Genomic DNA, 23,093 nt, shown 5'->3' with positions numbered 1-23,093 from the left:
TGGACTGTGAACGGGGACTTTGTCTGACCTGATTTCCTTCTATCTACTCCTGTGCTTAGTAAAGTGCTTAGCACATAGTAAGTGCTTAACATCTGCCACATTTTTTATTATTAATGATGAATCAGTATGAGCTTAACAGACTACAATTTTTTCTTTCTTATTGTTATTAGTAACAAACAGCCTTCAAAAAAGGAAGAGTGTGTTTCTTGCATAATGAATGGGAGCTGCTCTAGTGTTCACTAAACTCAAGCTAACCGTGGTTAGACACTTTTGGAGACAGCTGATTTTGACCTGCAAGAAAACAGTTGCTCTCATCTCCCTACAAATGAAATGCATTTCTTGGGGGGGCGAGAAACTTATCTTCTTAAACCTGAGAAGCATTAAGTTCTAGACAGTGAATTAATAATGTGTGCTTTTTTAATGAAGCTTAAACTCACAGTAAATTAAAATCTAACATTTTCTGCTGGACCTCATTTTGCTTTAAGGATGTGTTTTCTGAAAAACTGAAAACGGCAAAAGTACAGGGCGATTTTTAGTTCTGTGTAATCTACGGATTTTAGTAAAAATAAAAGGTCAAATGAGTGTTCCAGTTTTTTTTTTTCCAGGTTTATTTAGAATAGCCTAGAGTAGCCAGGGGCACCACTGCCAACAATAGAAAGATATTCAAAGATCTTCAACTAGAATTTCCATTCCTAATAGGTGTTCACTGGTTACCTCCTGTACTCCAATATGTCAGCAGGAGTACAAAGGGGCGTGGGGGGTGGGGAGGGATAGAGAACAGAGAATTATTTTGTGATTTAACTACCATATCCTGCATTATTCTCCCTTGATTCCAAATTAGTTTTAGTTCAATTGTTCAGTTCTAAGGACCGCCTCCTGGGTAAGTAGCTGGTATGAAGCTACGTCTTAGAAACGGAAAGTTTCTGGAAGAAAAATGGAATTAACCATGTGGCTTTGGTTTTCTTTACGACCACCACTGGGAATGGCACACAGGACACTCCTCTGCCGCACAGTGGGCATCCACGATTCAGACTGAGGAATTTGCTGAGGAATAATGATGAAAGAATTTCCAACGGCCCTCGAGAATCTCCAATGGCCCTCGAGCACCAAGTGTTTAATCAAGGCCACCTACATAGGTATGCTGATTTTTTCCTCAGTTCTGATACTAGACCAATCTCTCGGCCTTAAAATATTATAGCATTTTCACCACAAGTGAGCAAGTGTACCAGGAGACCACATGAAGGATTTCCGTTTGAAGCCTATGCCTGGCCTCACAAGTGGCAAACTGTCCTTTAGTAATCACCTCTAAACACAACCAAAATCCCGTTGACAAGGTTCCAGGAGGAGAAGTGGATGTCTTTTCTCGTCCAGGAAAGAGCCTGATGGACTATCTGACTTTTGAAGAAAAGAAGAGAAAAATAGAGGCTGGGAACAATTCTGCTTAGTATCACACCTAGCAGATTGTTTTTCATAACTAGTACAACGAAGGGCAAAGTCTGGGGAAGAGAAGGAATATGAGAGGGGAGACTGATAGGCACTAACTCAGGTATCCCATGATGGACAGTCTAGGGGGAAGCACCAGAAGGGTCTGAAAGAGCAAAACGAGTGTGTGGCCAACCCAAGAGTGGGGACTTGAGAAAGACAGCACTCTGGAAACATGCCCCTGGTCAAGACTGATGTCTGGGGACAGATCCCACAGTGAAAATTCATCGCAGCGCTTTGGTTTCTTTGTTTGCTTGTTTATTTTCCCCCAAAACCTTTGGAAAGGGACCCCCCCGTGAAGCACAGCACTTGCTATTTTATAAAGTAGGATGCCAATTAAATCAAGTCTCCATTACCCAAATTCTGGATTATGCGAAAACCAAATGATTGTGACTGTAGATGAAAAGTGTTTGTGTCGCACTCCGCTGTTGATGCTGCTCATCTCCACCAGACATCATGTTAATAGCTCCGTAATGCAGTGCAGTGTCCTTAAAGCCAAACCACAGAATGCACTTGCAACTTTCCAAACAAGCTGGGATTGAAATTTACTGAGCACTCCTTACTACTCCAATTTTCAATTATCCAAGATACTCTGCCCAATTACTTTCAAATGTATTCAGAAGATAATAACCATTTCTCATAACCAGTAGGCAAGTAAAACAGAGACAAGTTAAACATATACCAGACATACAACTCTCGGGAAGCTTGTTGTGGGCAGGGAATGTGTCTGTTTATTGTTGTATTGTTCTCTCCCAAGCGCTTAGTACAGTGCCCTGCACAGAGTGAGTACTCAATAAATACGACTGAACGATCAGTTCAGAGTATTTTCCGCACGACATACCGAGCTACGCTTACGGTAGCCGCTAGAGAAAAAAAAGTTACAAAACGGCAGCAGTTCCCGAAAAACAACTAGTTCGTTTCTATTTCTACCACACCATTTCAGCTCAATTAGGAAAGAAAAGCAGGTCAGCTGGCATTTCAGAAATGAATTACAATCTTAACTTGTTCAACTGTAAAATGAAAAATCAAGCTATCCTTCCTTATTAGGTATAAATGAGAATTAAAGAGAAAAGTCTGATGAACTCTGTCAGTTTTGGACCTATTTTCTAGTCTCTGTCGGTACGCTCGTACCTACACATGGGATTACGTGGATGAGGCACATGCTGTGGGAAAGGGTGCAGTTCAAAGAATGGAATCTATACGACGAAAAAGGACCTCAAAGTTACATGGAAAACTGCATGTGCAAAACACTAAATGCGTAGAATTTTAGCAGAGACTTTTCCACTACTCCCCAGGCACTCTTGGCTCCTTCCAAGCTCACCTAAATGGAAAGAGCCCGAGCCCGGGAATCAGAGGACTTAGGTTTTAATCCCAGCTCTATCACTTCTGTGCTGTGTGACCTGAGGCACGTCACTTCACTTCTCTGGGCCTCAAGCTACCTCATCTGTAAAATGGGAATTAAAGCTGTGAGCCCCGTGTGGGACACGGGTAGCAGCCAACCCAATTATCTCGTATCCACCCCAGCATTTAATACAGTGGCTGTCACATAGTAAGCCCTTTAACAAATAACATTAAAAAAAAAAAATTGTTTCTCACTTTCAACTTGACCAAACCCTGCCCTGAGCTGAGAGAATCGAGCTGGTGAACTTTTCCAGGGATGGCCTTCAAGCGGAAGGAAGACATAGCTAAAAAAGGGCACCTTCAACAGGTGATGCTGTGGTGAGGCCCAAGAAGGTGGGAAGAGACGTGGTGAAACTGGGATGAAAAAGGGAAATAACAAAAATTCAACGGTCTCGCATTAATAATAATAATGTCATTTGTTAAGCGCTTACTATGTGCAAAGCACTGCTGATGCATTAGCACTCAGAACATGTAAATATGCAGAATCCCAGAGACTAACTTCCTTGTTCAGGAGAAATAAGGCCCCAAGACACCTGGCTGGTCCGGACTTCTGGGGCTCACCATGGTACTTGGAGTCCGTACCTAATCCAACTCCTTCTTAGTCCCCTCCAACTCCTTCTTAGTCCCCTCCATAAGCACATTTTTTTTTTAAATGAATCCGCTACCCAGAGCCAATCTGACTTCTCCCTGGTGGGGGAAAGGGAGGGAAAAGGAGCAGCCAAACAAGCACCTAAACTCACACCCGTTCAGTTCACATACCCTGCCAAGATGTGAAGTGGATGCCTGCGTGATGTACTGCGCACGGGCTAGGATGCCACAACCTGCCAGGGCGGCTTACCTGGGGCCAGTATTCCCTCTTCTCCTTTGCCTGCTGATGAGGAGGTGGAGGTTGGAGGGCACCCGAGCGGGCCAGGATGCCACAACCTGCCAGGGCGGCTTACCTGGGGCCAGTATTCCCTCTTCTCCTTTGCCTGCTGATGAGGAGGTGGAGGTTGGAGGGCACCCGAGCGGGCCAGGATGCCACAATCTGCCAGGGTGGCTTACCTGGGACCCGTATTCCCTCTTCTCCTTTGCCTGCTGAGGAGGAGGTGGAGGTTGGAGGGCACCCGAGCGGGCCTTCAGCTGGGCGGGCTGGGGCGGCCGGCCGTGCCCAGATAAACTTTCCGCTGCCTGGCCCCCAACCAGCTCGCGGGCCAAGGCCCGGGCTGAACAAGGCTTCTTTCTGCTTCTCAACCCCGAGGCTCTGATGTGGGAGGTCCAGGTAAGCAGAGGGTGGCGGGGGCAGGGGCGTCGCTTATACTAACCATCCATTTCAACCAAGAGCTGATTCAGCGTCTGTTCTTCCTCAGTATTGGAGAAGCCGGACATGGAGGTAGAGCGTTTCTTGCCCACGGCATCGATTTCATCAATGTACACGATACAGGGGGCCCGGTTCCGGGCTTCTTTGAAGAGGCTGCGCACCCGAGCAGCTCCGAGGCCTGAGAGAGTTACGCGGAATGTCAAGAAATTGAAGGACGGTGGAAAACGGTTCGATTTACTCGGAAATTAATCGCGGTCTCGTCCCAGAGGTCATGCATAGTTACGGTAACTGTGAAACACAAACCTAGGACCTTTCGTGCATACTAAATGCTACCATTTTGAAACATAAAACCAGGCGAGTACTAGGGGTGCAATCAACCCCAACTGAGGAAAATAAAACACATAAAGTGTACTGCCGGACCCTCTGCAGCTGAGAGTTGGCCACTCCGGCATTTCTGAGGGCTTGAAGCAAAAAGGACCTCAAGAGGCCATGATTAGACAGTAAGTTCAATAAACTTATTTACTTTAGAAAATCTTGGTCAAACTGAATTTGAAGATGGTGCCAGGTTTCAAAATCTCATTACATTCACAACTTGAGGAGCAGCCTGACTTCCCTGTGAGCAAGTGAGTTACTCAAAGGCTATTTTCTCCCTCTTTCCTCCCTATCCCACTCTTCTTCCCTGAGGACTTACCTCCTATAACTTCCACAAACTCTGAGCCTGCCATCGCCAGGAAAGGCACTTGGGCTTCTGTAGCTACTGCTTTAGCCAACAACGTCTTTCCGCATCCTGGAGGGCCAAGCAACAAAGCGCCCTTTGGGACCTTGGCACCAAGCTGGAGGAAGCGCTCTGGGCTCTATAAGTTACAACAGGAGGTATGACTCAAAACCAGATCTTTAAGAAGAAATGGCTAATGAAATTGAACCATTTTGTCACATCTACCCCTGGATGAGTTGGGGGAAGTTGGAACCAATTTGGAAAAGGTGCTCATAGGTTCCAATTATGTAGTTCCACACTTTCAAGGGTGACTCCTGAAAGATATCATCAACTGCTTGATGTGTGTCACAATTTATCTGTAATACTAGCAGGTTATAAATGCTTCTGGTACACTATTGAGTACATTAATAGTGACGAATGAGAAAAGGGGTCAGTCTCTCCTGCTTATCCGTAAGCTATGCGCGTGGCCATCGCAGGATTAAAAATGAAACTGCGATTTAAGAGGTGACCCGAACAAGACAACAGGGGCAACTGTAGTCTAACAGTAGAGCTGGGACTTTCCTTCAGACATCAACCCCATCGTTACCGGAGGCCCTCTACCTTCTCATGGACCGCCCTAGGGATTTTTCCTCATCTCCTTGGCATTTCACAGCAACTCTTTGTGCCAAGACCACATGCCTTCTCACCTTCAGATAATCCACAAATTCTTTAACTTCCAACTTGGCCTCGTGCATTCCAGCTACATCTTTGAAGCTGATTCCTTTCCCAGACTTTCCATCCACAATTGTAAAGCGTGCCATTTTCAGCTGGTTCTGGAACAGAAGGACACAGAACGGCCCCAACCATGAAGGAAAATGCTCGATGGATCACTCGGCATTTTAATTTTACTGATGGGAGACGAGAGCAGCTTTTCCAGGTTTAACACACTCTTTGGTTCCCCTAGCTACAACCCAGCCCAGTCAGTGTATCCTTAAAGTCATTCTAATCACTCCTCCATCGAAAGGCAGGACACACGACTCTTCTCCTTCGAATCACGACTGGCTCCGGAAAAAAGTAGGCGGTCTTTTAATCAGAGCTTCAAGCCCTGGTTTTATGCGCCAGCCTTCACACGGGGGAACTGGGATTTACACTAGGGCCTGTTTGGAAGGTAAATGACAACCCCAAAGAAGTCTTCCATTACAGAGTCAACCTCTTAGGCCCTCTTCTTTCCCAATAATTACATTTCACGCTTCGAATGTTACAGCTGAGTTCTTTGTAACTTAGCCTTCATCAGGGTTCATTCATTCATTCAATCGTATTTATTGAGCGCTTACTGTGTGCAGAGCACTGTACTCTACGGATACAGGGTTGGATAATCATCATAATTTTGGTATTTGTTAAGCGCTTATTATGTGCCACGTACTGTACTAAATGCTGCGGGGGATTCGAGCAAATCAGGTTGGACTCAGTCCCTGTCCCAAGAGGGGCTCACAGTCTCAAACTCCATTTTACAGATGAGGTAACTGAGGCACAGAGAAGTAAAGTGACTTGCCCAAGGTCACGGGGCAGACAAGCGGTCTGACATTTGGTAACTCGGCACTGTTCAGCTTTGGTTGAGAAGAGGAATCAAAAGAGGTGGGAGAGGAAGGCCAACCTGTAAAATGACTCACTGAATCCCATGAATTTTTTAATCTAAAGCAGTTGCTTTTTTTTTTTTAAAAAGAGATAAATAATACCATTTGCTGCTATAATAATTCCTGGCTTCCTTGCTGGCAGGGGGAAACAAAAAAAAATGTAATTTACAGCTGCTACTGATTAGTGAGCTTTGGAAATGCCAGGATACACGACACGGTGAATTCACTGAGCTCAGCCTTTCTTGATGTCAGGGAAAGAAGGGGCCTCAGATGAAAACTGGTTCTTATATACTCTTCAGGCGGCGGATCAGAATCAAAGATGATTCAAGATACGCTGGGAACATGATGGTCTTTGCTGCCAGTTAATTCTCATCCACTGCTTATTTCGAAGCCCAAAGGAAAAGGAGGAAGCCAGCACAAACACAGACAAACCCTATAATAGTAAATACAACTAGAGGCAGCATAGCCTAGTGGAAAGTGCACGGGCCTGGGTTCTAATCCTGGCCACTTCTCTGCTCTCACCCTGGGCATGCCATTTAACTTCTCTGGGGCTCAGTTTCCTCTTCTGTAAAATGGGGATTAATTTCTATTCCCTCTTAGACCTTGGGACAGTAACTGTGTCAACCTGATTATCTTGTATCTACCCCAACGCTTAGTACAATTCCTGGCACATAATGAGAACTTAAGTATCATAATAATTATTATTTTGATTATTAACAACTAGATACATTTGAGCAACTTACAAAGGCACTGAATCCGCCTTCCCTTCCTGACATCCCAGCAAGGCGGAATATGTACCACAGTATGGCCACACCCACAGTCGTCATTCCCAAGGCATAAAGTGCACTGAAAAGAAAAAAGCAGGGAAGCTAAGGAATAAATTATCAGAGCTACAATTGGTTAAAACGGCAAAGAATGAACAGTTCATGAGAACCGCCTTTAAAGAAGAATATTTACCAGTAAGACCAGTAAGGTAGCAAATAACAGTGAACACAGACTTGGAGAAACCGATAGCCACTTAGATTAATAGTTATACTTTTCGTATCATGTGTGCAAGCAGTAAAGGCTTTAGCATACATATATGCTTAATGCTGAGACATACTTTACGGCACCAACTCACTTGGCTATTGAACGATAAGGTTAACGTCCTTAACGTGTCACTCATGAATTTGTAAGGAAATTTTTCACCTAACTGTAACTGGCCAAGGAATCATACAGGCTACTTCCTAAAAGGAACTGATTTAATGTTTTCAGGATTCGACGGAAAGCATGCTGCTATCTGAACTAACGAGATGGTTCGAAGATCGCATTTTGCCTCTCGGGATCCAGTTTTGGGGGACGTGACCTTAGCGAATCAAAATGACAACACTTCAAACCTGATCGACCGATTTATATATTAAAGGAAAAATAATCTGTTGGGTAGGGACTGTCTCTATATGTTGCCAATTTGTACTTTCCAAGCGCTTAGTACAGTGCTCTGCACATAGTAAGCACTCAATAAATACGACTGATGATGACGATGATGTCTCCCCAAAGAAGTCTCTCTATGCATATACCGCATCAGCAGTGATCAACATCACCATCATTAATGCTATTTTTTTTTTTTAATGATATTTGTTAAGGGCTTACTATGTGCCAGGCACTGTACTAAGCACTGGGGAATATAGAAGCTAATCAGATTGGACACAGTCCATGTCCAACATTGGGTTCACAGTCTTAATCCCCATTTTACAGACGAGGTAACTGAGGCCCAGACAAGTGAAATGACTTGCCCAAGGTCACACAGGAGAAACGTGGTGGAGCCAGGCTTAGGACCCAGATCCTCTGATTCCCAGGCCTGAGCTCTTTCCACTAGGCCATGCTTACTATGTGCAGAGCACTGTACTGTTTGAGAGTTCAATACAGCAGAGTTGGGAGACATGTTCCCTGACTACAGCGAGCTTAGAGTCTGGAGGGAGACAGACATTAGTATAATGTATAGAAATGTACATTTACGCTGTAGGATTGAGAATGGGGGCACGTATCAAATGCCCAAAGGTCAAAGATCCGAGTGCACAAATGATGCAGAAGGGAGAAAACCACCTATGGAAAACTACCATTATGGAAACTACCTACCTTAACAGAGTGAGTCTGCCCTCAAGGGTTAATCTGCTTGTAGACTTGAATAATTCCTGAGGAGGATTTATAGAACTGTCTAGTTTCAATAAATTATTTTCCAAAAACAAGTTGCCAGTTTAAATATAAGGAGAAATAAACCACAGTAGCTAAAAACTAAACCACAGAAAGTTTGGTGCCAGGAGATGAAAAAAACAATCAAATAAATTCCAGACAGACATTTTGCACTCCGACAAGATGTTTTTCTCTTTCTTGTTCTCTCCTTGCTTATTAATCACATTCCTCTAACCCTGTTAAAGAATGGTGATTTAGTGGAGACTCCTAGTTACAAAATTCATGCAAGTCTACACATTAGAGGTGAGTGCTTGCTTATTACGGTTATTTTCTGTTTTTCCATTAAAAAGATCTCAAGCTCTAAATCAACATTACTCTTTCCCCGTAGGTACAGCCGGGCTTCAGTCACACTTTTTAATGTATAAAATGAGAGACTCTTTGAATACATTTCTTCAACTGAATCTGCTCTCACTATTGAAGCTGGTTTCCCAACTACCTCTTGCTGTTCCCTGCAGGTATCAACAGCTTTCTGATGCAGAAATGTGGGAGTTTCCAGTCTGAATCTCCCATTTCCCCATTTTGCTTTCTTTGAAAAATTGGCAAACGTGCTAAAGGAAGAAACACATCACAGAACGCTACGGAATGATAAAAACGCTTCGGCCGACTTGCGGGCTTCCAATTTTTAATCATTTTCAGTCTTCCAACCTATAGTCAATTAACCCTTCCCTCATAAGTGGTTCCTGTTAGGTCAAAGCCCTTGATAAGGGCTTCAAAGGGCTGTTCTCCCCTAGAGAAGATCCTAGCTCAATAAGATAGCGTCAAAAACTTGTTGTGCTCTGCACGCGTGGGTTCGTATCCCATCCTCGTCGGTTGTGTGCTTTATTTTTAAGCGCTTAGTACAGTGCTCTGCCCACAGTAAGCGCTCAATAAATACAATTGAATGAATGTAGTCATACTTTCCAAAGAAGCCTGTGCGCTTGTAGGAGACGGGGATCCTGTCTTTCCCTTCGATGTTCAGTTCGTCTTCAGCAGCTCGCAGCTTCTCCTCAAACTTGTCAATGTTTGCCACCTGCATTCGGTACATCAGGGCAAGCCGCTGGGGACATAAAGCAGAAAGCCAAATTGCAAGTTGTCTTCATTTGAAGAGGACAAGAGAAATGAGAGAACCGTGAGCGGATCATCAGAATATTAAAATTTAATTCAGGGAACTGTTTTCTATTGCCTATAGATAAAGGTTTCATTCAGGCATATTTGACATTACCTTGGGTCCTGATACTTTCATTACTCCCCTCAGAAAACTAGTATTAAAAAGAATAATAATAGGAATAATTGTGGTAATTGTTAAGCGCCTATTACGTGCCAAGCACTGTAGTGAGCTCCAGGGTAGATATAAAATATTTGGGCCAGATACAGTCCTTGTCCCACATGGGGCTCATAGGATAAGCAGAAAACTCTTCCCTAACAACCAGATTTCACTACTTCCTCATCAACCCCAACTACTAAATTGCTTCTTCCATTATTCCAATTCACAATTCTTAATCATTATTATCATCATCAATAGAACATTTATTGCCTCCTATTCTAGGTGCTTGAGGAACATCTATGCACTTTTGGGCATTTGATATTCACCTCCACACTCAACCCTACACCACTTATGTACATATCTGAATATTATTTATATTAATATCTGTCTCTCCCTCTAAACTTTAAGCTCATTGTGGCCAGGGAATGTGTCAACCAACTCTGTTGTACTGTTCTCTCCCAAGTGCTTAGTACAGTGCTCTGCACACAATAAGCATTCAAGCAATACCACCGGTTGATTGACATGAGAAGTAAGCATCTTGCCTTCAAGGAGCTCACAACCTTTAAGCTCTTCTATCCAAAGTTGCTCTCCTTGGTGTATACAAACTTTAATCATTTGTTGAAAAGGTAGTCCTGTTTGCCATCACTTAACTGAATCCTGGAGAAGCAGCGTGGCTCAGTGGAAAAGAGCACGGGCTTTGGAGTCACAGGTCATGGGTTCGAATCCAGGCCCCACCAACTGTCAGCTGTGACTTTGGGCAAGTCACTTCACTTCTCTGGAACTCAGTTGTCTCATCTGTAAAATGGGGATGAAGACTGTAAGCCCCCCCCCCCCCCCCCGTGGGACAACCTGATCACCTTGTAACCTCCCCAGCGCTTAGAACAGTGTTTTGCACATAGTAAGCGCTTAATAAATGCCATTTAAAAAAAAAAAGAAAAAGGTCAAACTTGTAAGCAGCCACTAGGCCACAGCTATGCTCTGAGAGTAGGCAAGGGAGTGTTAATAATAATGATGATGGTATTTATTAAACGTTTATTACGTGCCAGGCACCGTTCTAAGCGCTGGGGGGGGGATACAAGGTAATCAGGTTGTCCCACACGGGGCTTACAGTCTTCATCCCCATTTTGCAGATGAGGGCAGTGAGACACAGAGAAGTTAAGTGGCTGTAAGCAGCCACTAGGCCACAGCTATGATCTGAGAGTAGGCAAGGAAGTGTTAATAATAATAATGATGGTATTTGTTAAACGTTTATTACGTGCCAGGCACCGTTCTAAGCGCTGGGGGGGGGGGGGGGGGGAAGATACAAGGTAATCAGGTTGTCCCACATGGGGCTCACAGTCTTCATCCCCATTTTGCAGATGAGGGCGCTGAGGCACAGAGAAGTTAAGTGGCTTACCCAAGGCCACACAACAGACAAGTGGCAGAGCCGAGATTAGAACCCAAGTCCTCTGACTCCCAAGCCCATGCCTTGCCGCTAAGCCAGGCTGCTTCTCACTGTTGTTGTCACAGTTAGTAGAAAGCATTTTCCTTCCATCTGGAATGTCACTTCTCACCCTTCTCCCTCTCTATGGAAAATCCTCAGTTGAGCTAATATAGCTCTACTCTCTTGGCCCTATGTCTTTCACTCTATTCCCTCCACTCTATTCTGGGCAGGACTCACTTCCAACTGCCCAAGATTTCCCTCCAGCGGGGCAAGCCGAAGAGGAGCGGGGTGGCTGTTCAAACAACAGGCCTGTGGACAAAGTGCAAAAGTGACTTTTAAGGCTGACTTAAATCCCTTCTTTTGGTGCTCTCTTGAGCGGCCTCTCATTTGGCCAAAGTACACACTTGTGATGTGAAGGTCAAACTCATCAACAAATATTTACTTAGCACCCACAGTGTGCATGGCAGACTCTGTTGGAGAGTCACAAAGAAATTAGAAATGCTTGTCCCCGACCCTAAAGAGCTCATCATCTATAAAGGCCATCACGGCTCTGGGTGGCCTCACCCACCTACCTCCCCTCCATCTCCGGTACCATATGTAGGTGGAGAGATTCAGAAAGTACGTAACTTACGATTCTCCCTCCAGCTACTAACATCTAAGGAGTCAGTGCGATGAAGAAGATTGCTGACAAAACCAGATAAAGATTACTCCCTTTAAAACACAGCACAAAACTTACTGGGCAAGAACCTTCCTGGGACAAATTACCTGGATACCATTTCCATTTAGGTCCCTACTTATTTACCTTCCTCACTCTCAAACAGTCCATTCACGGTTCCAGGCAGGGACTTGAAAAACATCCAAAGCACACATGGTGAGAGAGGAAGAACGGTGGGAAGAATTCCACGTGGGTTCCGGCTCTGGAGTTGTGCACCGGCTGGCGGGTGCCCGGCTCACACCCAGGAGAGTATCGGCTGTGACCGCCGAGGCACGATTATACTGGAAAAGATCTTGGAGGACTTCACAATTCAACTCATCTTCCTTTCTAAATCCTCTCTTTTTCTCAGCTTTTCCCATCACTGTCGATCTATCAATCAATCAATCCATCAATCGTATTTATTGAGCGCTTACTGTGTGCACAGCACGTACTAAGCGCTTGGGAAGTACAAGTTGGCAACATATAGAGACAGTCCCTACCCAACAGTGGGCTCACAGTTTAGAAGATCCCACCACATGCTTCGACACACCAACTTGAAACGGACTCGTTCCTCCATACTCAGACCATTTCGAAGACCCACCACTTCTTTCTCTGTTGAATTTCCCAGATCCATTCCTTTTCTGGCCTTAGAACCAGCACTAGTCCTCATCGCTTCTGGATGGGCTACAGGAACATCAGCCCTTTGGGTCGCCTTGCCTCCAACCTCTTCCCTCTTCAGTCTAATATACCCCGCACAGGTCCCTTCAGAATGCCAAATGGAGTACATTGTCCCCTCCCTCAGATATATCCAGGGGCTACCCTTTGCTGCCAGGATAAAAACCCAAAAACATAGCTAAAAAGAAAATTCCTAACCGTAAGTTGGGTTCCTTCCTCCCACTTCTCTCACTTCACTCAAACTTGTGCTCTTTGACTCTCTCATCTCAGACCCACTGCCCACAACTTTCTCCCTCGTTGGAATACCCTCCTACCTCACCACAGCCAAACCATATCCCTCCCCTTCCTCCTTCAAATCCTTCCTACACAGTTACCTCTTCCAGGAAGCATTCCTTGATTAATTCCCCTACCCTCGCTAGTCATGCCTTTGCATCAATCACCGTAACGCTCACGCATTTATCCGTTCATTGATTTATTCACTGGTATCTTTTACTTATATCCATTCTCTCACTTTTAACTGTGGTACGTTCATCAACTGATGTCACGAGCACTCAAATAAATACTTAATAAATGCCCCTACGTGCATCCTTGCCCGTCCTACAGTGGTTCTGATGGTTCCCCTTCTAGACTGTGAGCCCGTTGTTGGGTTGTCAACTTGTACTTCCCAAGCGCTTAGTACAGTGCTCTGTACACAGTAAGCGCTCAATAAATACGATTGAATGAATGAATGGTTCTTTTCTCTGCCTCTAGGAAGTGGGATCTGGGCCGTTTTCAGGTGAGTTCAGGAACACTCCTGGTTTACTAGAGCTACCTCACAACACCCACCCAAACTGGCAGGGGTGGGGGACTGGAGGCACCAACTGACCCTAGCATGAGCCCAGTCAAGTTGGGCTGATGCAGAAGTGGCCTAGTTCTGGAGAGTAGTAACAGTATTTATTAAACTCTTACCATGTGCAGAGCACTGTACTAAGTGCTGCTAAAGAATTCATTCATTCATTCATATTTATTGAGCGCTTACTGTGTGCAGAGCACTGGACTAAGCGCTTGGGAAGTCCAAGTTGGCAACATATAGAGACAGTCCCTACCCAACAGCGGGTTCTCAGTCCAGAAGAATACACAGGGAAGAGGCGGGGCTCGCAATCAAAAGACACGAGGGATGGCTAGGTTCCATTTTGGGCTTTTCCAGGCTCGACCCGTCGGCCTCGCCTAATTTGGTAGGGAGGGCCGGCAACAGGCCGGCACCCTGAGCGGCCCTGGGCTGGGAGGGACGGTCCGCAGCCTTTTCGCCAAGGGCGTGGGACTTGGACAGGGTGAAACGTGGGCCTGATCCACGGTGGAAACCACACCTCAGAGGCACTACTTCCAGCAGCCCGGGACTTCATCTAGCTCTCAGAAGCTACTCAGTAGTCACAAAGGAGAGCAAGTTCACTATATAGAAATTCCTCTTAGGGTGACTCAGAAGTCATTCAAAATGAGTAAGGAGGAGTTTCCCTTGCTATCACGTGAAGAACAGAGTAGAACCTTCTTGGAGGGCAGAGGCTAGGCCTTTGAATTTCCCTGAAAGCTCCTAAGTGCCCACTACAGTCCGCTGTACACGGTAGGCATTCATTCATTCAATCGTATTTATTGAGCGCTTACTGTGTCCAGAGCACTGTACTAAGTGCTTGGGAAGGACAAGTTGGCAACATATAGAGACGGTCCCTACCCAACAGCAGGCTCACAGTCTAGAAGGGGGAGACAGACAACAAAACATATTAACAAAATAAAATAAATAGAATAGTAAATATGTACCAGTAAAATCAATAGAGTAATAAATCCGTACAAACATAGATACAGGTGCTGTGGGGAGGGGAAGGAGGTAGGGCGGGGGGATGGGGAGGGGGAGAGGAATACTGAATGAACTTTGCTAGTCACATCCAACACTTGTGGAGGAAGGCCAAACGGTACTGTAATATAAAAACCAAATCACCTGCTCCTTGACATAACGGGATAAGAAAGAATATGGAAGGAGGTGATATAAGTCTATGATTCGAGTCCATAAAGTCTAGCAAGCTACATGACCAAAGGTGGTCAATTCTACAAACAAATGACGTCAGCTTGCTCAAATTAGAAGGGAGCCTCCAAGAAGCTCTCCCTCCCCCTTAGGCTGTAAGCTCCGTCTGGAACAGGGATTTGGTCCGATTTACTTACTCTACACCTACCCCAATGCTTAGTATAGTCTTTGGCACTTAGCATTTAAATACCATTATTGTCATTATGATTGAAGGGTCCGCAATGGGTATGGGGTGGGAAGGAGAGGAGGCGCCACAAAAACTACAGTTGCAGAGCTCCAAAACAGATACTGTCTGTTTTATGGCATTAGTTAAAGGCTTACGATATGTTGAGCGCCCTTCTAAGCACTGGGGTAGATACAGGTTTATCAGGTCGGACACAGTCCCTATCCCAAACAGAGCTCGGAGTCTAAATTGGAGAGAGAACAGGTATTTCACCCCCATTTTACAGTTGAGGAAACTGAGGCACAAAGTTCAGTGACTTCCCCAAGGTCACCCAGCTGGCAAGCGGCAGAGCTGGGATTAGAAGAGATACTTGTTGGAGATGATATAGCTGAGGTTATAAATAGGGTAAGCTGGCCTTTTCCCTTGTTGAGATGTCTCACTGTAACCCTTCATGTCCACTCTGGAATGGAAAAGTCTACGAACCACAGAGTTTACTCTAAATTGATTGGGACTTGTACTTCCCGAGCGCTTGGTACAGTGCTCTGCACACAGTAAGCGCTCCATAAATACGATTGAATGAATGAATATGCATAGTTCTTCTAAAATGGATGTTATCACTGCGGTTTTGGAAAGAATACCGTTAGGGAACGGCAATAAACACTACCTGGATAGAATGGGATCTGGATAGTGCCATAAGGAATGTTGGTGTGTGTAGCATTGGCTGAAGCCCTCAAACTAGAATAAGCTTCTCTTATTGTGGGTTTTGCTGAGGTCCCCACGTTATGGAGAATTGAGTGTACAGAAGAATTTAGCTCTAGTTCTTCATTTTGGGGGGGGTGGGGGGGGATTTCCAGTATAAAGTGATGATCTCCGGTTATCAGAAACCTCACTGAGTCACTGAAAAGCAGCCCACCTGGAGGACTACACCGAGAGTCATTTGAGACCTATGAGAATTTCTGAAGGGAGGCATTTATCAGTTCCTGTGTGGGTGTGGGTTTCCTTTCTGCGTGCCCTGTTCGACGTACAAAGTACAAGATACTTTCAGGTCATCAAATCCAAGTTCAAAATTCACTTGGTCTTGGCAATATGATCTATAGTAGACACGGCCAAACTGCAGCTCGCAAGCCGCATGCTGCTCTTCTTCCCTTGCTCTCAGGAGGGAAAAAACTAAGGAACACATACTTATTAATTTATCGCGGTGGAAGCAAGCTGTAGCTTCAGGCTTTTTGGTGGCGGGAGCGACAGCACCCCTGCCCATGGGGGTGGGCTGGAGAGGGCTGGGACACCCGGCTCCACCCCACTCATTGCCACCATTCACTTCCCCTCTACTCCACCCAGAGACGCCTCACCTCCGCCACTTGCCAACACTTGCTCGCCGTCCCGGTGAAAGGACTCATTTTGGATCTGTCGCTCTTTTTTTTTTTTTAATAGCATTTATTAAGCGCTTACTATGTGCAAAGCACTGTTCTAAGCGCTGGGGAGGTTACAAGGTGATCAGGTTGTCCCACGGGGGGGCTTACAGTCTTCATCCCCATTTTACAGATGAGGGAACTGAGGCACAGAGAAGTGAAGTGACTTGCCCAAAGTCACACAGCTGACAATTGGCGGAGCCGGGATTCGAACCCACGACCTCTGACTCCAAAGCCCGGGCTCTTTCCACTGAGCCATGCGGCTTCTCTTGGCCACAGCTTGGTTTTGGTCTGCAGCCCTTTGGTTCACCGGGCTTGGCCCCCTCTGGTCCAGAGGATGGAGAGTATGAGGGGGCCTCCACACATCCGCCAAGCTAGCTCTCTTCCTCCCTTCAAGGCCCTACTGAGAGCTCACCTCCTCCAGGAGGCCTTCCCAGGCTGAGTCCCTTTCTTCCCCTCCCCACAGCACCTGTATATATGATTGTATGTATTTATTACTCTATTTTATTTGTACATATTTATTCTATTTATTTTCTTTTGTTAATATGTTTTGTTTTGTTCTCTGCCTCCCCCTTCTAGACTGTGAGCTCACTGTTGGGTAGGGACCGTCTCTAGATGTTGCCAACCTGGACTTCCCAAGCGCTTAGTACAGTGCTCTGCACACAGTAAGGGCTCAATAAATACAACTGAATGAATGAATGAATGAAGGGCCTGGTAAAGTCTGTCTCCACATCCAAAATCCAGGCAAATAAAAACATTCAGGATTGTGGAAGAAGAAGCCTGCAAGGAAAATTCACTTCCAAATTCCTATGAATCCTCCACCCAGTCTAAAAATAACCAAAGGTAGCTACTGAGCTTTAAGGCCAACGGGTGGCTAAAATCTAGCCTGGTGGATACGACTTGAAAACGACTGAAGATTTCTCATCCATCCTGCCTACCCCTAAGGTTTAAAGGATCACATTCAGCTTCACTTTTAATTTCACGGAAAGCAGCGTGGCCTAATGAAAAAGTGCACAGCCCTGAGAGTCAGAGGACCTGGGTTCTAATCCGGGCTCTACCACTTGTCTGCTGTGTTTCCTTGGGTAAGTCCCTTCACTTCTCTGGCTCTCAGTTTCCTTAAATGAAAAAAGGCGTTTCAATACCTGTTCTCCCTCCTACTGAGAACCGGGAGCCTCATGTGGGATAAGGACAGTGTCCAAGCTGAATGTCTTAAAACTACCCCAAGGCTTAGTATTAGTCCACGGCACACAGAGTACCACTAGGTCACGACGACACGTTTGACCAACACCATTACTATTATTTTAATTCTATGTGAAATAAATAGCTCCCAGAGGGCTCAGATGTACTCACAGGTCGTCCAAATACGACAGCTCCTGGGTGCAGATAGATTTCCACCACATCGCTCTCGGGAACCACCTGGACCCTCTGGACCTCCCCCTTTGCCAACATCTCATTCACAAAGTCGCTCCAGGAAATGTTGCCCCCACTAGTGCTGAGGGAGTTCAGTAGGCTCATGACAACAGCAATGACAAACAAGGTCCGCAGCCGCTCCCGATATATCTGATCTTCTCGCTCTTTCCGCTTTTTTTCCTCTTGAAGGGCAACGGGGCAAAAAAACACAAAGAACATATGTTAGCAATCAGAGAGGGGATAATTAGGCAATGGTCAAACTGCTCAAAGCCCATTTCCTTTCTTGGGAAAACACGACTTGGGAAATGGCTTGAGAAGCAGTGTGGCTTAGTGGAAAGAGCCCGGGCTTGGGAGTCAGAGGTTGTGGGTTCTAATTCTGGCTCCGCCGCTTGTCAGCTGTGTGACTTTGGCCAAGTCACTTCACTTCTCTGTGCCTCAGTTCCCTCACCTGTAAAATGGGGATTAAGACTGTAAGCCCCACGTGGGACAACCTGATTACCTTGCATCTCCCCCATCGCACAGAATAGTGCTTGCCACATAGTAAGCGCTTAACAAATATCATTATCCTCATCATCAAATGTAGCACTGGACCTGCTGAAAGGTCTTATATTTTTTTTTTTTTACCAGTTTTCCAGTTGAGTTCACTGAGGCATGAATAAGTCACCTTACTTGTCAAGAACACTGATGTATCAGTAACTTCAATCACCAAAGAGCCCAGATTTTTCTAGATTTCAGTTCTGTATTCTAGGCACTTTTGCGCGCTCAGCCTCTTGAACCATTTTTGTTCATCAGCATCGACTACTGTACAGGGCCAAACTTAATGGCCTCTTGAAGGAATGCAAATGCTTAGGAAGCATTATGTAATAATAATAATAATAATAATGATGATGGTATTTGTTAAGCATTTGTTATGTGCCAAGCACTGTTCTAGGTACTGGGGTAGATACAAAGTCATCAGGTTGTCCCACGTGGGGCTCACCGTCTTAATCCCCATTTTACTGATGAGGGAACTGAGGCCCAGAGAAGTGAAGTGACTTGCCCAAAGTCACACAGCTGACAAGTGGCGGAGCCGGGATTAGAACCATGACCTCTGACTCCCAAGCCTGGGCTCTTTCCACTAAGCCATGTACTGCTCCTCATGAAACACATGCTCACCCTGCTCACCAGTTTCACAAGAATCTATTTCTTGGAATCATGCAAGTGAAAAGTTTCACAAAACAGTCAATAAACATTGGTTATGAAAATAATGTTTAAGGGCCTCATTTATGATCCTTCCAAAGCTGTGTCCCCCTCTATGGTCACATCCCATTTAATAATCTATGGTGCTCTCTTTCCCTTCTATCCTCAACTGCTTTTTTCTTTGAATGTTCTGCCTGCAGTGAAAAGGAAACGCCAATCTCCCCAGATACTGGTAAACACACCCTTCCGCGAGCTCTCTCTCTCCCACCCACATCCACACACAACAGGCGAATATACATACATGGAGGTAGAAGAAGAAAGGGCCAAACTGCCTCCTTACCCAATCAATAAATGGTATTTGAGCGCTCATTGAATGTTAGCACTGTACCGCACACTTGGGAGAATGCAACAGAAGCAAACTCAATCAATGGCATTAAATGAGCATTTACTATGTGCAGAGCACTGTACTAAGCACTTGGAAAAGTACAACAGAATTAGCAGACAGACATTAATAATTTATAACATTAAATACATAAATACTGTGGTGTTGGGTGAATGTCTAATGTCCAAAGGTAAACAGATCCAAGTACGTACACGATGCAGGAGGAAGAGGGAGCTGGGGAAAGGAGGGCTTAGTTGGGGAAGGCCTCTTGAAGGAAATGTGAACTTAATAATGCTTTGAAGGTGGACAGAGTAATGGTCTGGCATATATGGAGGGGAAAGGAGTTCCAGGCCACGGGGAGGATGTGCGAAAGGGATCGGAGGTGACACAGACGAGATCAGGGCATAGTGAGTAACCTGCTGCTAGAGGAGGCGGGCTGGAGTAGATCAGTGAGGTAGGATGAGACGAGCTGATTGAATGCTTTAAAGCCAGTGGGAAGAAGTTTCTGTTTGATGAGGAAATAGATGGACAACTACTATAGGTTCCTGAGGAGTGGGGAGACAAGGCCGAACATTGAAAGTACACACCCATGCTCTCTAGGAGTTTATAATCTAATGGAGCAGATAAAAAAACAAGGATACAGCGGGGAAAAGTAAAAACACACCAGGATGAAATGCCCGAGTAAATAACTGGATGGACAAATAAAAAGTCTACGTATCCAAATAAAAATCTACATGGGTACTTGAAGAGGTGAACTGGAATAAAATACCCAAGTGCTCAGGATGGGTGCTGAATTGGTGAAACTGGGATGATGTCTATTCCATCAAGGAAAGCTTCCCTAGGAAGGTGGGAGTAGACGAGGTCCTTGCCAATCTGGCAGCATTTCTAAAACTCCCAACAGCTGCTAAGATCACCATCGTGTCATGTAACTGAGTTTACACCCGAGGGGGGCTGATAGGTAACTTGAATAGTGTGTGTAGGGTAAGGAAAGACTCCTTCAGATGCCAATCCAGAATGTCCATTCAACCAAAAGGGCAGAATGATTGGCCAAGGAGAGGGCAGCGGGAAGCTTCATCTTCAGCTACAATTTTTCAACAAGACGAGGGAAACGAAGTAGATCTGAAGCAGTCTGACCATTTCAAATGGTCTTTCTGGCCGCATTCTCAAATGCAATGACAGCTTCATCGGAATAGGGAACAATCTGGACCATTCCTCGCTTAGCGGAAAGAGCATGGGCTTTGGAGTCAGAGGTCATGGGTTCGAATGCCGGCTCTGCCATTTGTCAGCTGTGTGACTTTGGGCAAGTCACTTAACTTCTCTCTGTCTCAGTTCCCTCATCTGTAAAATGGAGATTAAGACTGTGAGCCTCCCGTGGGACAACCTGATCACCTTGTAACCTCCCCAGTGCTTAGAACAGTGCTTTGCACATAGTAAGTGCTTAATAAATGCCATTATTATTATTATTATTATCTTCTAGACTGTGAGCCCGCTGTTGGGTAGGGACAGTCTCTATATGTTGCCAACTTGTACTTCCCAAGTGCTTAGTACAGTGCTCTGCACACAGTAAGCGCTCAATAAATACGATTGAATGAATGAATTTTAGACTGCTCACATTTCACAGCACTTATGTACATACCTGTAATTTATTTATGTACATTGGTGTCTATCTCCCCCTCTAGACTGTAATCTTGTTGTGGCCAGGGAACATGTCTGTTATACTAGTCTCTCCCAAGTGCTTAGTACAGTGCTCTACACACAGTAAGCACTCAATAAATATGATTGATTGACTAGATTGCACCCTACTTACTCAGAGCATCCTAGCCACTGCGTAGCTAACTCCTATGACTTTGGAAGTCACTTTTAAGCCAACTCTGATATTTCATATTTTCTAGTTTGGCTTTAGAATCCCAAACACTGGCAGTTTAAAAATCTGCTAAAAAATGAGTGCTCCAGTAGTGCTAAACCACACTGATATGAATGAATTATTATACTTAGTAATCAGGGCAATCTTTCTCAGGGGCTTTGAGGGGGTCTTAATATGCAAATTTCAAAAAAAATACTGCCACTTTTTCAACTGCCTTTTTGAATGCAGGAATAAATGAACTCCTCAGAATAAGGTGGCTTGTATGCCTGCTTATTATAATAAAGAATTTATTATCTGCATGGGCAAATCATGCCAAACTCTCTAACAATGTCATTTCTTCATGAGCGCCAACATGACCTCCTGCAGCACTGCGGAAGACATGCTTAAAAAGTGTTCGTCCAGTAGAGCATGGAACGTTTTCCACACAAGGATATTTTTGCGCCTTGCTTGAGTTCTGTTTAAACCAAAGCAAGGTTCGGGCCTAAGGGGAATCAATTCAGCTCTGCACATTCAGTGATGGTTTCTGGCTCCAGTACCCCTTTGGTTCTCTCCCGCGCCAGTCAAACTGCCTCTAGTACACCAAAAGAAGTCAGTACCTCATATCAACAAAATCCAACATCCTTAAGAGATTTTATTACTTGGCATTATTAGCCATGATGGGTCACACTCTCAAAATGGCCAACACAAGGTTTTTAAGGAGGGGCAGACAAAATGACCACAAACATTTTATATACGATTGGACCAGATTTTAGGTGTCTGTTGTGTTGGACTTTACAAAGCGGTCAACTCCAAAATTAGATTTAAGCTATCACAATGATATATTCCCCCCAAACTCCAGGAGGCAGAAACAATTTACATTTGCAAAAGAAAAACGCCACAGGAACACTTTCTCTTTCTTAGAAAGAAACCAGTGAAACTGCATTTTTATTTTAATCTCCAGAGCGTCTTGAATCCCAAAGTCTGCCAATAGGAAGCACTGAGGCTTCCCAGCATAATCTCTCCCTGCACCAGTTTATTTGCTCTGTTCATTCATTCATTCATTCATTCATTCATTCATTCAACAGTTCAGTGGCAGCTACAGTCCCAAAGAAGGAAAACTTGTGAGATAATATATATACACACAGCAAGACTGCTCTATACTTTAAGCTCATTGTGAGCAAGGAATGTCACTGTTTACTGTTGCATTGTAGTTTCCCAAGGGCTCAGTACAGTGCAGTGCTGTGTAAGCGCTTAATAAATACGAATGAATGAATTCTCTGCACATCACATTCTATTTAGACAGTGGCATGTAATCAGAAGAATGTTCTCTAATTCTCCAAGTGTCCTACCCAAAACACAAAGTGCCAACACATGAGAGGGGACGCATGGAGTTTTTGAGCTCCTACTGTGTGAGAACACTGTACTAGGAACTTGGGAGAGCAGAAGTAAAAACTGTCATCCTGCCCTGGAGGAGCTTACAATCAAATGGTTAGGGCAGACTAGCAGACATGAAGTGCCTACAGATTTAGGAGGCACTTTATTAATGATGTGTATATATCTATAATTCTATTTGTCTATTTTTGACGCTACTGATAATAATAATAATAATAATAATAATGGCATTTATTAAGTGCTTACTATGTGCAAAGCACTATGAGGTCACAAGGAGATCAAGTTGTCCCACGGGGGGCTCACAGTCTTAATCCCCATTTTGCAGATGAGGGAACTGAGGCAAATTGAAATTAAGTGACTTGCCCAAGGTCACAAAGCTAAGTGGCAGAGCCGGGATTTGAACCCATGACCTCTGACTCCAAAGCCCGGGTTCTTTCCACTGATGCCTGTCTACTTGTTTTGTTTTGTTGTCTGTCTCGCCCTTCTA

At 44.8% G+C, this 23,093-nt stretch overlaps 1 protein-coding gene across 1 annotated transcript in view; it reads right to left on the bottom strand.

Moving 5' to 3' along the window:
* The window catches only part of SPG7 (SPG7 matrix AAA peptidase subunit, paraplegin), a 73,343-nt gene that overhangs the window by 24,705 nt on the left and 25,545 nt on the right, over positions 1-23,093 (bottom strand). The window contains exons 4-9 of the mRNA XM_038754325.1: positions 17,751-17,992; positions 9,637-9,776; positions 7,255-7,357; positions 5,585-5,710; positions 4,875-5,037; positions 4,188-4,361 (exon numbers count right to left, since the gene is read on the bottom strand). Coding sequence (XP_038610253.1) covers positions 4,188-4,361; positions 4,875-5,037; positions 5,585-5,710; positions 7,255-7,357; positions 9,637-9,776; positions 17,751-17,992 — 948 coding nt within the window. The remainder of the gene's footprint in view (positions 1-4,187; positions 4,362-4,874; positions 5,038-5,584; positions 5,711-7,254; positions 7,358-9,636; positions 9,777-17,750; positions 17,993-23,093) is intronic.

This window comes from Tachyglossus aculeatus, chromosome 11 (assembly GCF_015852505.1).
Source record: "Tachyglossus aculeatus isolate mTacAcu1 chromosome 11, mTacAcu1.pri, whole genome shotgun sequence".
NCBI lineage: Eukaryota > Metazoa > Chordata > Mammalia > Monotremata > Tachyglossidae > Tachyglossus > Tachyglossus aculeatus.
Note: the sequence above shows the minus strand (reverse complement) of the source record. Positions and strands in the feature narration are given on the sequence as shown.